Raw genomic sequence first — 18,995 nt, 5'->3', positions numbered from 1 at the left:
AATAACTCAGCTCAAAAAACATTCCCTGTCATGCCTGGCGTTTTGGATGCTAGATAAGAACCTTCATTGAGCAGTTCCAGGCATAATAGGGAAAGAAATAAATTCATTTTTGAATCGACCTTCTCTGATTTGTATACAATTTTGCGTAATTGTTTGTTATGGAAAATAATTGAAAATTTTGTAAAAATTCGGCCATTTTGGATCTTGTAAAGCTTTAAAAAGAGCATGCTTGATAATTTCTGATCTAAATTATGTGCGAGACGAAGTTGTAAAGAAATATAATATCTTTTGGTAAAAATTAAGCAAAAAAAAATATGTTAAATCCCAAAACCTAAAAATATCCTTGCCGAGTTGTGAATTATTTTAGAAAAAAAATGCAAACTTTGGTAATAATCAAAGCTATGGATACTTTTTATTTATAAAGTGAAGGAAAGCCCATTGCACAGTGGTCCAGGAGGGTGTTTTTCAGGTAAAAGCTAAAAAAGTGCATAAAGATGCAGTTTAATGAAGTTGGTGTCCTCAAACAAGTTTAGATTTGAAAAAGGCGCATCTGATGCAGGGATCGTCCATAATTTAAATCCCTTAGGGCAACAAAAAGAAATTCCACCTTTTTTCTATGCGGTTAAGAAAAATTAAATGTTCCACAAAGTTGTAGATCTTATCATTTCCACAAACTTTGCTGAAATCATCAGTGGTTTAATTCATCGTTTTCATTGAGATATGAATGTTTTTTTTAAGAAAGTTCCCTAAAATCTTTTTTTTTAACTATAACTTTTTTATTTGTTTTTGTTCACGGCATACTGTTTGAAAGAGTTTTTTTTTTCATTTACCAAAACAAGCAACTTTCTAGAATACTTCAACACGCTATCACAAATGCAACATGTTAAGAAATTTATGTGTTAAAAACATACGTTTTTTAGTAATGCAAATATTATTCCAGGATCATTTTCTGTAGCTTTGCGGAGCCGATATTCATTATTTAGATAACAAAATTACTTAAAACTAACTGAGTGGTTGCAGTACAAGCACATATCGTCGGTAATAGACGATTGGTGTGTATTAGAGAACGCTTGCGCAAAAAGACTATGGAGGGAAATGGACTCGAAACTCAAATGTCATTATTTTTATTTATTTCGTCAAGCAAGCTGGACTACATACAATGGTTACAATGTTTTACTTACATACTATGCATTATTTCTATTATGTTTTAGTTGGGTTTTAATTTCTTCTTTCGACATAGTGATTCTAATGACATCACAGTGTGGATTATACTGTTCTGTGTGATTTTTCTGAGAATAATTTTCGTGTTCTTAGATGCCGACAGGGCGTGTAGAAGTATAATTGTGAAAGTATTTCTGATGATTCTATGCGATGTGAAATAATGTCATTGATGAAGAAGCATTGAAAATTCGCGGCGTTCTTTGAGTGTTTGTAAGTTGATGAGCATACAGCGTGCTTCATATGATGGAAGAAGAAATCCGGTCCAATTCAATTTCCGAAGGGCATATAAAAGGAATTGTATGGCAATGAACGGATTCCATACTAGGTTACAGTATTCCAGAATAGGTCTTACGTATGTAATATATAATAATTTGATAGTGTAAGGGTTTTGAAAATTAAAGCTGAACCTCTTTATGAAGCCCAACATACTATTTGCTTTCGTTATGATTGTATTATAATGTTCTACAAAAGTGAGTTTGGAGTCTAGGATCACACCTAGATCCCTTACAATTTTACATTTTTCTACTTTTTGGTTGCCTAAAAATATTTCAATAAGAGGTGTTTCTATTTTTCTGCTTAATACAATTGCGTTGAATTTTTTTTTTATTGAGTTGGATTAGACTTTTACTACACCAAGTGTTGAATAAGTTGATTTCATTGTGGAATTCTTCTGTGTCGCTAGAATTACTTATTTCCATGAAAGAGCTTCATGTCGTCTGCACATATAAGAAATTTTATTTTTTTTAAGTATGTAGGAAATGTCGTTTGCGTACAAAATAAAAAGAATTGGGCCTAAATGAGGGCCATGGGGCACCCCAGAGGTGACCGAAATAGGTTCTGAAAGTTTATTCTGAAAACGAACTATTTGTTTGCGTTGCGTTAAGTATGATTGGAGCCAATTCAGAAGTCTAGATTCGGTTGGAGGCGAACCAGCCCAAGGCTGAAAACCTCCTTAATAAAGTTGAATAATAATAATAATAATAAGTCTAGATTCCATTCCTATTTTTTGCAATTTAAAGAGTAATAATGGTATGTCGATTCGATCACATGCTTTATTTAAGTCAGTATAAAGAGCTTCCACGTGCTTGCAATTGTCCATTGCGTTAAGAATGAAGGTTACAAATTCAAGAAGATTAGAGGTAGCTGAACGACCTTTAAAAAAGCCGTGCTGTTTGTTTGTAATTTGATTTTTTTACTTGCTGAAATTTTTTGTCGTTTACGATTGATTCAAAAAGTTTTGGGATTCAAGAGATAATGGCAATTCTACGATAATTACGGATGTCAGTTGTAAATAGGCACCAAAAAAAAAAAAATTTCAGGAAATTTCCCATTTTTCAGAGACATATTGAAAAGGCGTTCTAAAGGAAGGGTGAATTGTTCTGAAAGATTCTTCAAGAATACAGGTGCAATTCCGTTAGGTCCTGGTCCTTTATATGCGTCCAAGTGCATTGAGCACTTCATGTTAACATATTTGATTGACAGATATGTTGTTAGAGACTTCGGGAATGAATGCAAAGAAGTCGTGGTCGCGGTCGCGGTCTTTATCAGAAAATGTTGTGTATACTTCCTGAAAGGAATTTGCAAAGAGATTGCAGATTTCAGAAGGATTTTCACCTACATTTCTATCAAAATGCATTCGTGACAACAATTATTACTTTTCAATTTCGTTTTTACATAATTGAAAAAGTTCATAGGATATGATTTGAATTCATTTTCGACTTTACGATTATATTCTTCATGTGCGCTGTTAACGGCTGTGTTGAGTTGGTTGCATATGTTATGATAGTGTTGTAAATTTGCTTTCCTTTTTGTATAATTTGTGTGCTTTCTGCTTTTTGTTCTTCGAATGTTTTAGTTGTGGATTGAACCACACTGGCAGTTTGTTGTTTTATGTTCGCCTTCTTCTTTTTATCGATACGATTTCTGAAATTGTTTGAATAATAATTTGAAATTGGATAATTGAATGAAATCTGTCAACTTCATTGTCGACATTTCCTTCAATACTTATTATATTTTGCCAATTTATTGTACATAGTCTACGTTTGGCATCTTTGTAGTTTGCTTTATGATATTCCAGCACTTCCCTGTACTCCCAGTCCCTGGGAGAAGAAGTATTTTTTTAGAAGATTGAATATTCAATTGCTGAGTGAAACACTTCATTTTTCCATAAAGGTGATAATAAAGGTCTAAATATGCATTTTGCGGATTTTTCACGTGGTTAATTTGATGTGGACCTAAATATGAGATTTTGTCAAAAAGAAATCGTAATTAGCCAAATACATCCGTAGACCATAGGTCCACCGTTGTATAATTGGCAATGCACCCGTGTATTCAATGGGAACTGTGGGTTCGAATCCCACAAATTTTCTCACACACACGTCTCTTACCGATGATATGTGCTTGTCTCTCAGTACCTTCTAACTTTCGTATAAACAAATAAAATTGACTACAGTCGTTAACCGTAATCTTACAAATAACGTTCGTAAAGCGGGGGCCCATTACTCGCGGCTATCTCGAGGTTAGGGATAACAAATTATAACAAATGGATGGCAGGGTAGGGATTGAGAACACAAGGTTTGGAGAGCAATGTGCTCTTGATCTCGAACTAAGCGACATACTGATGAAAAAGACAAACATGGGGGTACACCGATGGGCAGCTAACAACTTGGGAGAACACAAGATCACACTAACTACTAAACCATCAGATCTATCTGTTTTAGAAACACATAAATTAAATTCAAATAGTCGAGGTCTCGGCTAGCCAAGACGGGTATCGCAGGTTGTTTTCCTCGGGCCTTGATGGATGTGGATAACTCAGATCTGACAACATGGTGTAGGGTACATGACCAAACAACATGCTCGATATCATGATAACCACTGCCATACGGACATAAATTGCTGCCTGAGAGCCCATTTCGATAGAAGTGCGAGTCTAACGAACAGTGTTTGGACATAAGCCTTGACATAACGCGTATAAAGTCACGGTTCATGTCCAACCCTTTGAACCTTGGTTTGTACGACACCTGTGGGAGAATAGAATGTAACCATCTTCCCAAATCACCATCATTCTATTTTTGTTGCCAACAGATGAGGACTTGCGGACGAGTAATGGAGAAAAATTCGTTGAAGGCAATGCGTCGCTCAAAAATATCGCTTCCCATAGCGCCCACCTAAGCCAACGAGTCCGCTTTCTCATTACCCGGAATTGATCAATGAAATGGGACCCAAGCTAAGGTGATAGTATGGCACCAGTTGGATAAAGCACTCAGTTTAGATCGTATTTCAGGCAGGAAATACGAGGAGTGCTTCATCGGCCTCATTGAACGAATAGCCTCCAATGAGCTAAGACTATCCGTAAAAATTAAATAATGGTCAGAAGGTAGTGAGGAAATTTGCTCTACTGCGTGAAATATGGCTGCGAGTTCGGCAACGTATACGGAGCATGATTTTTGCAGTTTATAGGAGGTGCTATGAAATTGATTAAATACACCAAATCCAGTGGAAGCATTTATGGCTGACCCATCGGTGAAAAAACTTTTATCGTTACTTACACGGTGGTACTTGATTGCAAAAATTGAGGGAACAACCATCGACTGATGGTGATCTGGTATTCCACGGATTTCTTGCATCATGGTCAGATAAAAATTTACAGAGGAACTATAGAAGGCTTTGAAAGCAATCACGATTGGAGATTAATGAAGAAGGACCAACCTCCAGCGTCATGTACTTATAGTACAAACTCATTAATCTTCCCAAGTAACAATTATGGTTTTATGAGGGTTCTGAAGACCATGATTTAGACTCGTAGAATGCTTTGAAATTTCGATAAAATTTGCAATGTTACTTGGGTTGTTTGAGGATTTCTGTCGAGCAGCTTCATAATATATGGTTCCGGTAATTGTACGAAGAAAATTAATCCTTTGCTGACATTTTTGTTTCAGATACACAATATGTTTTCCCCCATGTGCATTTGGAATCGAACCAGACACCTAAATACGTAAAATAAATACGTCGAGTGATTGTTTTACCCATTATCTGAAGCTGTAACTGTGTAGGATGATTTTCTCCGGAGTGAATTCGATACTCAGCTTCATAACCCAAGTAGACAAATTGTCTAAGTTATCTTGCAATGGTCTTTGCAGGTCCGGTGCACTTGGCCCTATACCGGAAACAACGCCGTCATCTGCAAGCTGCCTTAGCAAGCAATTTTCATCAAGTCAACCATCAATGTCTTTAACATAAAAATTATAGCCCTGGGGAGACCCATGTAACTAATTCGTGAAGTTGTCGAGTTTCCATGAGTAAAGCTCATATATTTCTCAGACTACAAGCTGCTCAAATAGTTGTTGGTGAAAGCCGACTATCGTGGAGTTTAACCAAAAGAAAACATACTATATTCCGGTAGATAATTGGCAAATTGGGGCTACCAGTTTTTTAAACGAATAATGTTATCAAATTTTACGTGCTTTGGTAAATATTTTCATGTGAATATATTAGAGGGGAAGTTATTTTTCATTACATTTCATTGCAGGACAGCTGGTTTAAAATCATGGTTTTAGCTCAATTTTACTTATAAATTTGCTCTTTTCTGAAATAACTTTTTATTTCAAAGGTTAATCATCTCTTTCGATAAAAATGTAATTTTTGTAGAAAACCACACAGCTTGACAGATAAATATCACACTACAATATAATGATTCTGCTAATTTTAAGAGATGTGTGCCATATTATGTTATTGACATTATCGATAAGTAATTTAAAAAGTTAGGGGTTGTGTACGAGGCACAACCACATTATTGACGTAGGACTACACGATTATTGATGTTGTTTCATTCAATAATATTCACTAGATTAATAACACATACATTTATATCCCAAATCAACAATGTTTCAAGTCATTATCAAAAGATTTGAAATTAGGTGCCACTAAACGTTCTGTAATCAAATATTAATTAAAATTTATCGTCAGCGAGGCCGGTGGTGTAGTGGTAAGCGTGATTGCAACAAAAGGCCTGGGTTCAATCCTACCCAGTAAACCACAAATCGTATAAGGATGTTCGTTTAAAATTGTATAAATATCCAAATCAAGCTGAAGTTACATAAGATGTAAGTCCAAATTGGTTGAATTTGTTTAAGATGAAAAATTAGGATGCAATTATAATCCTGTTTGCGAGATTATATGTTTATGAGTTCGCTTGATGTCACTTAGGACGCGTTAATTCTATTTTACAAATGTTGATGATCATACATATGTGTATATAAGATGAGTTTCAGTCATATTGTTCGTTGCCAAACAATATATTGGCCATAGCAAAAAAAAAAGTTACAGCCAAATGTATTCCTTTGTGATGAAAAATAAATTGGAAAAATGGAGGGTGCATAAAGAAAAGGAAAATCTCGATTTTTCACCTCAACCCCTGCCAGAAGTCGAAAATTAGTTTCAACGATCCTGTGGATGATTTGCCTACACTTGATGAGCTTCTGATATGACCTTTAAACATCGACCTTCTGAGGGTATTTTACCAATTAACAAAATATAGGAGTTGTATCATTTAGTATTTTAACATTTTCCAGCAAACCTAGCGTCGGCATTCCGAGAATCTTCTTCTTCTTCTTCTTCGCCTTCTTCTTCGCATTTCAAGCTTATTGTATATCGCATATTAGCTTATTGTGTGCTCTCAACTTAGTGTTCTAGATGCACTTCCACATTTATTAATTGAGAGCTTTCGATGCCTGTACCATTTTTGCATTGGTATAATTGTGTGGCAAGTCCAATCATACTTCTATGCCCAGGGAAGTCGAGAAATTTTCCAACCCGAAAAATTCCTAGACGGGAACGGGAATCAAACCCAGCCACCTCCAGCATGGTCTTTCTTTGTAGCTGCGCCTTTACCGACTGAGCTAAGGGAGGCCGAGAATGGGCATCTCAATTCCAAATATCCCAGGCCACATTAAAATCCTTGACTGATATTCTCACCACTCAAAGGAAAGAGCCTAGGACACTGATGAGATATCTAGAAATGAAGGATGAAGATATCTAGACATGAAAGATAACTGATGAGATATCTAGATATGAAGGATAACGGGAAATATTGGCACCATGGTTTAGGAAAAAGTCTTCAAAATCGACTTAAACACGTAACCACCTACATGTTTGTATCCATCGACATAAATATTGATAGACTTTCCATCTGCAAAAGTAGTGCAAATCATTTCTAGGCAATTGTTGTCAATATTCATGAGCTTCCTCATATTCAGCCAATGACTATCCGAATTTACTATGGAGCGAGTAGACTCGTGGATGCTGATGAATGTATGTCACCGAAGATACAAAAGCTATTGCTATTTTTGGATAATTCGGGTAACTTTGATAGTAGAATATAATGATTAAATTTACTTTCTGCATTATTTCCGAATTGGAAACGTTGGCTCCATTTTGTAGCTCAGAGTATTACCTTTGATATCGTATATTGCTTGACAATTAATGTTTTACATATTTTCCAAATATCTACACAAATCAATTTTATTATTTTTCGCCTGACGCAAACAATCACTTTTTAAATGTATCTCCTATACAGCCATCACAAACTCAATGTTGTCTTCTTATTGCTTATGATTTTTCTGATTTTATACTTATTCGTAGTTCAATATTTCATGAACTTAATTGTTTGAGATTCAAGCTTGTTTTTTTTTGTTCATAGAGTATTATCAAAGTAATTCCAAAACAAAAAAAACTGATGTTCGCTCACAAAACAAAAATAAAATGGCAAGTGCAATAATTTTCGATAAACATATTACTGACTAATTGACTCTAGGATCCTCAGTAATTGTTTGAAGAAAATAGTAGTTGAAAAACATTAATTGTTGAAAAAATACTTTGAACATACTTTGAAAAAAAAAACCATCAAAGTAACCCCGTTTTACGGTACTCATAAATAACCACCGGATTTCGTTGAAAGTTCCAGCATTTATTTGCGACACTCTTTGTCGGGCATTTATAGAAAGCGTTAAAAACTTTAACGGGAAACATGGTTTCATTAAATGCATTACTAAAGGGAAATATTCTCCAGATACGAGAACCATGGTGTTTCCAAAAGTAGATGTGGACCTGAGAATTGATGAGCTAAGGCTTGTACTCGAAAAAAAATGCACCATTTTTGTCCGTGTGTAACTGTTTTATCCGTGGGTAATTATTGATGAAAATCTGGGTATAACTAGTTTGGAGTGAATTGTTTACATGCGCAAAATGTCATAACAATCGGTTCAGTGGTTATTGAGATGTCATCGAAACAAGAAGAAAATCGCCGGAAAATTTTGCGCGCCGTCATGGAAAATCCGACTGCGACCATGAGATGGATCGGAAGACAACTGGGAATCACCCATACAACTGTGTCTCGGGTGGTAAAATCGTTTAAGGAGTCCCAGACGACCGAGCGGCTGGCTGGAAGTGGAAGAAAATCGAAGACAGCTGACCCTGTGAAGGCCCGGAAGGTGTGGAATTATTTCAAGCGTAATTCGAACCTTTCGATTCGCGAAGCGGCTCTGAAGGCAAAGTATTCCGCCTGGTTTCTTTCAGCAAACCATGAAACGAGCTGGGCTTCGTGTATTCAAGGTCCGGAAGGCACCGAACTGGCGTGATCAACAAAACACGGCGGCCAAATCCCGCGCAAGGAAACTGTATCGAGAGTGGTTAACGAAACCGATGTGTGTGGTTATGTTATGAAATGTAATGAGGGGTCTTAAGGAAAAGGTGCGGGCTTTCAGTGATGGAAAGGAAATTGAATAAAGTGATTATGCTGAAACATAATCCATATGTATTTGTTCATTTCCTGAAAGTTTCAAGAAAATCCATCTTAAAATAAATTTTTGGCGAACACTTTTGTCTGGAGCATTTTTTTCGAGTACAAGCTTTATTCCGTGACAGTAAATATCCAGATCAAAAATGCGGTGTATCACCGTTCATAAAATTACCGATTAACATGGTGTAAGACGCAATTGTTGCCGATGCATTACATTTACTTGAACTAGGAGTAATGCGGAAATTACTCAATGCATGGCGAACCGGAATGATGACTAAAAAGTTAAATGGAGTGTCAAAGAAAAGCAATAAATTTCAGCTCATTGTATTGAGTTTTCCAAGTGAAATTCATCATCGTATGCTCTCATTGAACCACATATTTTTTGGAAGACTTTGGAATACAGATTTTTTGTAGTTCTGCTCAAAGATCACCTATCTTCCAGATATTACTAGCACTTCTTATTGTTATTTTGTGAAGTTCGAATTTTTTCGGTGGACGCATACAAGGTCATATATCATGCAGAACAAGATTGTAAAATGCAATATGCACTGCTCAAAGGAGTTTCAGCTAGAGGAGGAATGATTTCATAAAATACACCAGATCGAATAAGATTTAATCACGTATACACGTGAGGGATCATAATATTGCTTCGAATATACGTGCTCACCCAAGCAACAATTTTTGATTTATTGAAGTTTTATAGCAGTTGATATAACCAAATTATAAAACCTTCACTGACGACCACATTGCTTTAACAACCTCCTGAGAACCGCTATACAGCCATGTCATGACCAATGGATATGCGAGCTACCTTAGGAGCATAGGTTTTATGTCAGTTTTATCACACTCTACACGTGGTTGTTAAAAATGAAAACATAAAACATCCTCCAGGTCAGAAAGTTTTAACAACCTTTTGATGACTACCATAAAACTATATTACAACCGCATGAACCGCTCCTGAAGAAGTTGATAAAACATGATACGCAAAACATTTTGACAACCTTGAATGTTTTAAGTTGGGGTTTTTGGATGATAGTTAATATTGAGAAATATTTTATTGCGGTTTTATCCTTTCTATGTTTGATGTGAAATCATGATCCTTCTCTGTTGGTAATAATAGCTGATATTATTGTTTATTGGAAATAAGACGACTTTATTACAATTTTAAACCAATGTGTATATGCTTCACAGCATGTCGTGCAATATTTATGGTGATTATTATACCAAATAGGAGCATAAATTTAGTGCGCCATATGAATACTAAAATATAGGGATATTTTTAATTTGCCTGCATTAGCACCATGCATTAAAGGGTCATCCAAATATTATCTATTTAGTACAAAACTGTTACTACTGTTGAGCAATAACCAGTCACATATTATTTTAATATACAGAGATGTATGAAAGTGTTTTATCGCCTATCAATTAAAGCGTAATTATTCATACTGTGTGAAAAATGTTCAAACAGCGACATTCTTTTCGATGTAACTTGCAACTCCTTAAAAATACCTCAATATAACATATTCTCCTAGATTGGAATTCTATAGCATAACATAAACCTAATTGTTGTATCTTAGCATTTCGTAGTCCAAATTGAGAGCGTTAAGTTATATTTAAGCTCTATAACTAGCTTGCTGATTTTATTCTGTACAGCGAAGCAAAACAAAACGAACCCATGGCAAAGTGTCAAAAAATCAACATTTCAAGCGATCCTTCTATTTTCTCTTGTAATCAAGATGTAATAAATGCTTATTGGATCCACTACAAGCTTTTCCAATACAAGGTTGCCGTGATGCCAATACTGGCCATCTCCAAACGGATTTAGTGAAACTGTCTGCGTTGTTTTAAGAAGGGTTCGTGGATCTTTCGGAAGTGTATCGGAAAGCCACTTGTTCACTATTTTTAAGAGCTCCTTCACCGCACTGTGCCTTATGTTATATGAGGGAGCCCATAACTGTAGATCCTCCAGGAGTTTCATATTGGCGATCGTCTCATCTTCATCATGTTCAAAAGAACTGAATGGGGGTTTCATTTCATGTATGTGAATAGATTTGTTTTTTTTTTTTATATTGGTGACAATTTTCAGAGTATTTTTTGTTATTGTTGTAGTTTATTTCTTATCAGTGAGTCTTAGGCCTCTGATAATGATGAAAGTTGTAATGAGGCTTTAATGAAGGTCTAAGACTGCTTCATGTTTTATATCGGTCACGAAAAGTATGCCATAAAACACAATTGTATGTTTTGTTTTGGTTTTATCCTACAGTTATAGGTAGTGATACAGAACCACCTTACAGCTACCGTTAAAACTAAGAAGTCTGAGTTTTAATTTTGTAGTCATAAAACAGTTTTATAGACGACTTGACGGCCTGACACAAAACCGTAATACAACCACAGGCTGCAAGGGATGCTATAATAAAACAATGATAAGATAAGAATAAATCTTCCTCGCATTTAGATTGTTACTTGGGCATATACCGGCGAGGATCCCAGCAGAACAACGGAGCTAAAGATCTTTGGTTCGAAACTAGGTATTGCAGGTAATATTGACTTTATTTTTAAATAAAGTCTTATCATTTCAAAAGATAACTCATTATATTTCAATTTCCATCTTCTATTCAAACCAATATCACCAGGTACAACCAACTTTAGAAAATTTGAGGTTCTTTTGAAAGATATTTTTGTTTCTTGCTTTTTGTTTTTTCGTCTGACTATATGGCGATTTGTATAAAGTGCCGTATTGAATCATGTGAAATCATACAATGTAGGAGTATTTTTCCACATGCACGTATACAACATTTGAGTTTATAATATATTGCATTGCATCTGACATCATATAACATTTTATGTTGCAAACAATAGGTATTGTTCACCTGCACAACTTTCCCGACGACAAAAACCATCTATCAAATCGGGATGTCATGTAAGCAAGTAATTATATATCAAATGGCACACTCTCGCTACCTGGTGAGCGAGTTCTGAACTGAGCATTACACCATCCAATACGCTTTATTTATAAGAACAACGTTGGCCAAGACATCAACCTTCTGTTTAGTTAACACGCAAAAAATTCGACATATCAATAAATTTTAAGTTAGTTTTTACTTTATTGTTCGTAAAGCTTTTTCCTATTTATGCACACTAACCGAGTTAGTACGGATTTACTGAGTTTTTGAATTGCGGAACTGTTCGGTAAAAGTTTAAAAATCTGTGGAAAATTTATTAATGAGAAAACTTGTTCTGAACTTGTACATACTTAGTTCTGTTAACCCCAATTAATGATAGAAAATAAAATTGGTCGATTTCATAGATTCCTTACGAATAACGTTCATTTGAATTTTACCGACTTTTTCAGCAATTCAAAAAGCCAGTAAAAAAATACTAACTCCTGTAAAAAAATCTTAGTGTGTGGATTACCCTAGTTTACTTCGAAAATAATTCATCCTATTCTACACATTTCTTCGGTAATTTTGAATGGGCGTGTAAAAACTATAAGCAACATCTCGATGAACATTTCAAAAAGCCCGATCTGCTTTGATCGATTCGCTTCACTGACTTTCTTTTGCGTTAATAACTCAGCTACATAACATGCCCACCACCACATTTGCAGATGAACAACTATACCACAAAAATTACAGGTGCGCTCTTTTATAATCTCGCTATCGGGTATCTGCCTGATAGTCATAGTAAGCGCGAGAGCAAGCGAGCACTTAATGGTTGATTATGTTAAAAAGGATTTTATCAATAGTTCACTATTGATAAAATCAATAGTTGACTATTGATAAACAACTATAATCTTTACACCAAACGAATCTTACATCAAATCTCAATCAAGTGGTGGAATAAGATTCGAAATCCATCCATAATTGGTCAAGTTATAAGCGTTCAAAACCTGACACTATTTCGTCACACTATTTTTTTTTCGTTTGCACCCCAGTATATTCCACAAAGACGTAGCTCATACGTCAATACTAACCGTTAGCATGAACTACCTCTCACAATATTTGAACGAAGTTACCTATGCTTTTGGATATCGTTGGTTCGGAGAGTATCAAAACTGACATTATGATCAGAACTATTCAAGACCTTCAATACTGCGGATCGTTAACCAAAAATAATCTGACGAAGCGAATTTCAATCGAATCTCTAGTATCCAGCCTTGTCGTATCGAGTATCGAATCTCTAGATTCGCCAGTTGTGAATCGGTCAAAGTTTGCAGTATTCAGTAAATATTACAGTATTATCATTCAGTATTTTACAAGAAAACTGCACGCACTGAAGCTTGAGGGTTTCGAAGATGACGGAAAGTAAATGTATTTTTACAAGTATTGTAGGACTTTTATTAGTCATAAGTATTTACCGGAATATTCATTGCAAACAAGGAGCTAGTTAACCTTCCAATGGAAGGAAAAGTTGTGACCGAGCTGTTGGATCATGCGCAAAAAAATATATCTGGTAGTGTGTTGAATATCATTGATGCGAAAAAAAAGTTCAACCAAGTTCAACAATTGGTGGAGATTTGAAAAACTCCGTTCGAACTGTTTAAAGGGAAAACTAATTTTTGAGACGCTGAATGTATAGCTGTCATAATGACTTTTTAATAATCATTGTAGCACTGCAAAAACTATTTCTGTTCGACACGATGGTGATGATGGATTTTTAATATTTGTTTTAATAGTAGTAGATTTAAAAAAAGGTAGTCTACAAAGGTTTGAGCCTCGCGCACGTATTACGGATATAGAGGGCTGAATTTAAAATTTGATAAAAAAAAAATGCATAGCATCAGATTGCGGGGTTGCTAGTGTAATAGGATGCTTTGTTGATTGTTCGTTAACTCTTGATTGCTATGAATATTTTAGGTGGACAAAAAGGCGAACTAAGAGGTGGATGCCTGAGCTTTTCCACATTTACATCGCTGTGAAGCAACTATAAACTCTAGATAGAATTCATATCTTTAACTGTAACTAATTCGATATTTGTAGGGGTAAGAGGTGGGACCATCATGAATAATAAATTGTTGATGTAAAATACTCCAGTAGATTAATTTACGCACATTGCGCAAATTTATGTAGGGTGGATAAACCAGTCATGGCTATACGTTTCTATTATGGTATGTTCCAGTTATGGCCTATGGGAATTCCATAATCACGAAAAGGAAAACGACATGATTCGGTGTGACAAAAGTATTTGACTGTGAGTCTATTGAGAGGTAAAATGCGCATTCTCGTGCATCTTCACACCTTAGGCCTTCATGCATATGGCCTATGAATATATTCCACTAGCGATATCAAAAATTGAATCCAAGCACATACTCCAAACTTTCGTCTCGCCGAATAATTTTTATGACAAATCGCTCATTTCCTGCCACAGCATTTCGAAAATTAGCTTCCATCATTCACGACATAAAGAAAGACACACCGGGATAGAGTCAGAGGAATGTGTCATTCGATTTGAGACGCCACGACTACTGTCTGCGTCTGATGGCTTCAAGAAGAAACCCCACTCGAAATGCCTCCCTCGCAACGGCAACGGCAGCAGCCAGCAGGAACAATGAAACGTGTGGAGTGCTGCATAATGACAAATCACATATTATTTTCGACTGTGACAGCTTCCACCAATCTATGCGAGAGGAAAGATCAAGATCTTTCGATTTACTGATGTCTATATAGAGGTGCTCGGCGTCGACCACTACTGTGGAGATTCACAGAAGAAAAAGAAATAATCGGAGGCTGTGAATAACGCATAAAGCTAATTTCGTTGACGAGATTTGTGTTGAGACTTCCATCAATGACAACAGACAACTTGGCAAAGGCAAAAAGGAAATCCAATTATCCTCTTGAGACAAAAATACACACACCCTGACAAACAAACGCACTTGACCTTTTTTTTTTGTTCGCAAAGATCGTAACAACTCAATTCCAAAGAAAAGTAGATTATCTCGTCTTTTGGGAGTGAAAATTAGGGTGCTGATCGAATCTAAATCCCGTGCGCCGCGGTAGCGTGGGAAAAAACGAGATACGCAATCCGCAGTTTCGGAACAAATTGCTTTCGGAAATTGTGAAAGACGCTGTCTGTAGGTACAACATCATTCGCAGAAGAATACCTACAAGGGAAAATAAAAGTGAAGAAAGATATAATTGAACTCACCTGTGATGTGGGAGGACTAGTTTGTGACAAATGACTTCCTAAGTGGTACGGAGCGCCCGGTGCGAAGTAGCTGGGTGTGATGCCTGGCGGAAGAAAATAAGAGATGAGGTGAGCTGCGATGAGTCACTTTAAAGCTGAAGATGGTTTGGGTGGTTTGGGAAAATGTCGATACTCGATATGATATGGTCTTATAATAATACTAAATAATTGAACTTGTAGCGTACAGTTTTGAATCCACTCACCTGCCCGCAGTGCATCGACCGGCACGGAGGGATACGTCATCGGGTAGGGATAGCCATCGCGCCGGATCGGTTTCGGTTTTCTCCTCGGTCGATACTTGTAGTCGGGATGTTCCTTCATGTGCATCGCTCGCAACCTTTTCGCCTCGTCGATGAAGGGCCGCTTTTCGTCCTCGGTCAGCAGCTTCCATTCGGCTCCTGTTTGGGAAAGGGAATAACAATAGAGTCACGGGATCAGAACAAATTTCCAAACTCTAAAGGTTAGCTCCATTCATCAATGGCGGGGCAGCTGGAAAAGAACACTCTTTCTGTTCGATTCTGTTATTTCAGCATAGTCTATTTTTCTTCGATTTTTGTTTTCCATCCCTCTATAGCCAGACACAGAGCAAATGGAACGCGGCATCAATGGGTAGAAAATGGAAATGAGAAAATAAAACAGTATGTTTTTTTTTGGGAAAGACCATGCTAGTCGTATTGTTCTGACAACAACAACAACGATGACGACGACGACGACGACGACGGTTCGGATTCTTTCTCTTCCCGGGATATTTGAACAATGCGACTCGAAAAAACATCCGGAAGCTGTGCTCGGACTAGATACCTACAACATGTCGTTTTCCCCCCGTTTTGTGTTGTTTCTTTTTCTCCCACACTTTGTATCCATTTTGTAAATTACAATTCGCTGACTTGCAACTTACATTCAGCGCGAGGAGGCCATTCCCGCTTGGCATGATGCTGCTGCTGGAATCGACCGAATGGTTTGTGAGCTTCGAAATGCCTCTTAGAAATTTGGAAAAATCTTCTGCCAATGCATTAAAATTTAAACCTTAAATTGCAAATTTTAAGTACCATTTACATTTATTCGAAACTACCGATATCGCAGTGTTGTTTGCCTAGCTCTTCCAACATCCAGCGCACAACGAACAGCAACGCTTTCCGTTCTCGAAGAGAACCTAGGCGACCCATCACCATCCAAATGGATGGAGGTTGTTACATTTGATAGGAAATCCAGAGCCCGTCTGCCGGTTGGCTGGTTCCTCTAGTTATGCATTAGGAATGTACCTACCGAGCGAAGCATGTTGCCATTGGTAGCAACCAGTGGTCCGGAATGGGCTAATGCGCGCGACATTCTGGTCGTCGCTCGGATGAAAATTTGTTGTGCAGGTCCTGACGGACACTGACGATGACGCTGACGATGATGATCATGACGAGAACGGAAGGATGAACGACAGTTTCAACCACGCGGAATGCAACCATCGGAGTGGAACATATCCGAGAACTTTAATGGGTTAAATGTAAAAAGGGATGATGCTTTTGATTAATCCGCAGATGGAAAAAATACGGATTGAGGAATTTCATATTTTTTATTTAACATACATGTAAACTTCCTTTTCACGTAAACTAGCAGCTTGCAAGGAATGTTGCAAACAAAAGAGGACAGTTGCATACAATATATGGAATATTGCATGACATGTCTCTTAAATTTACACGATCTATAATCTAAACTTGTATGATATATGACGCTCCATTTATGTGCATCATAGTAACGGAAATTTACACTACTTTTTTTAGCTGTGTATGTTGTTGGTACGGCCAAGTAAAAAGGCACGGCACTGTTATTGAACAGCGTTTTATTCCTTTTAGGATCGCTTCAAACTAGAATTTAAGTTAGGGTTAGTTTAGCAATGTAGGTTTAGATTTGTAGGTTGCCACTTACAAATCAATGCCTTTTCTCTGGCTGTCCAACTAAGCTTTAGTCCTAGTTTTAGTGCTATTCTGGATAGAAATCAATATAATCAGGTTTAAATTCACACTATAGATTTAGGATTATTTGCCGTACGCAACAATAGGAAACTAGATTAAGAAACGAACTATTTAGGCACTAGTTTATGAAAAATACTTTTCACCCGCGTGATTCTTCGTTTGCTTGACTCAAAAGATGATGTCTTTTTTTTAAGGTGACGTTTATACTGTCGGTCCCGTAGCACATAGACTAGCGGTCTGCTAGACACAGTTGATTGGACCCGCAGCCAGTTCGCCGGGTGCGTTAGCGAGTGCCCCTGTGGAAACATGTGTTTTAGGATTTAAGTAGCTACACATACAAGGCACTAATTACAAGTCTTGAATGATATGTTCAGAGGATTTTCAAGGAAAAATCAGACATCTTGGAATAAGTGGAGGGTAATTTAGTAGTCACCCCGGTAGCGAGCCACTTTTTAGTGACTTGGTTACTTTTTTGAGCCAGTCACTAAAAGTCTCCCTTTTCAAGGCCAAGTCACCAAAGTTACTTTTTCTTGTAATCAGTCACTGTTTTCAATTTTTTTGGCGTGAATTTATTTCAAGATTGATCATTCTTTGCTTGGTGACGTTTAATCGTCTTTCTCTATCCACAGGGTGTCTACTAATTTTTCTAATTAAAATTACCTAAGTTTTTCATGTTTTTCAAGAACATTAACGGATCAATTCCAGGCTTATAATAAGAAAGCCATTTTTAAATGCGTTAAAATTGTTCCTTTTCTTGTAGATCAAAAACAACAGCAATTAACCCAAACGTTTTTAAAACATGGCAATCGGTTTTAAAGAAACAGCGTTACAATCAAATCACTAGCGTGCCCAGGAATCTTGTTAAGGAGAGGATTTTTTTCTTCTATGGTGAATTTAATCTGGGGATGGAGTACTTCAAAGTGCGTAGTGCATGGTGTTGTCTACCCACCACTGTTTTCCTACACTGAGGCAAATAAACGTAAGAATTTCATATGGCTCGACTTATGAACGATACATATGAATTTCATTAGCGTTACTTATGAATGATTTTCGTCTAACATGAGGTAGTTTTTATTGGCCATTAACCATTTCATTTTTTCAAGTGTTGAAAGACGAGTGGTCAACACACGGGGCTTGTAACCTCAACGTCCATGGTTTGGTTCCAGTCTGCTCCATTTTATAATTTTTTGTCAACATTATTTTCCATAAGGCAAATCAATGAAATTCATACCGATTTCTTGTAGCAAAACTTCATAAATTGTTCTTATGCAATTCTTACATTCTTTTACCTCAATGTACTGTTCAATTTAGCTGATTTTATTTATTTTTTGCTCCGGTGGTGGTTCATCTTCTTCAATGCAAACTACTTTCAGACAGCCAATGGAATTGGCAATTCAATCCAATCGACGATGTCGATGATGATCGGTTCGTCAAATGGTTGTGATCAGTGCTGATAAAAATCCTTTCTTCTACACTCAATTTAGCTGAAAATGAAGAAAACCTTAACAAATAGACCAACTACCTGCATGAATTTGAATTTTGATTTAAACAAATTCCCTTGATCTAGGCAACCTCTGAGTATCAAAAATAACATTTGTTTTTCTTCATTCGTGGCTGGATTCTCATTATCGCCTCTGTTGTTGTAAATATTGATATTCGTCTTCATCTTTGTCGGGATGATATTGAGGATCAAATGCAAAATGATTATTTTCATTTTAAACAAATATAGCGCTGAAGAACGTGGTTTCTAGACATAAGTCGACGACAAATTATTGCCTCAAGCAGAACTGATGATAATATCGATGATTTAGGCAGTGTGGTCGACAATA

General features: G+C 36.6%; 1 protein-coding gene across 1 annotated transcript in view; it reads right to left on the bottom strand.

Moving 5' to 3' along the window:
* Sox21b overlaps window positions 1–16,368 on the bottom strand; it is a 75,600-nt gene extending 59,232 nt beyond the window's left edge. Inside the window, exons 1-3 of the mRNA XM_065219600.1 lie at window positions 16,275–16,368; window positions 15,406–15,600; window positions 15,164–15,246 (exon numbers count right to left, since the gene is read on the bottom strand). Coding sequence (XP_065075672.1) covers window positions 15,164–15,246; window positions 15,406–15,600; window positions 16,275–16,368 — 372 coding nt within the window. The remainder of the gene's footprint in view (window positions 1–15,163; window positions 15,247–15,405; window positions 15,601–16,274) is intronic.
* Window positions 16,369–18,995: the final 2,627 nt, after the last annotated feature.

This window comes from Ochlerotatus camptorhynchus, unplaced genomic scaffold (assembly GCF_037179485.1).
Source record: "Ochlerotatus camptorhynchus isolate MF236.1 unplaced genomic scaffold, CSIRO-AGI_Acam_v1.1 ptg000107l, whole genome shotgun sequence".
In the NCBI taxonomy this organism is placed as follows: domain Eukaryota; kingdom Metazoa; phylum Arthropoda; class Insecta; order Diptera; family Culicidae; genus Ochlerotatus; species Ochlerotatus camptorhynchus.
Note: the sequence above shows the minus strand (reverse complement) of the source record. Positions and strands in the feature narration are given on the sequence as shown.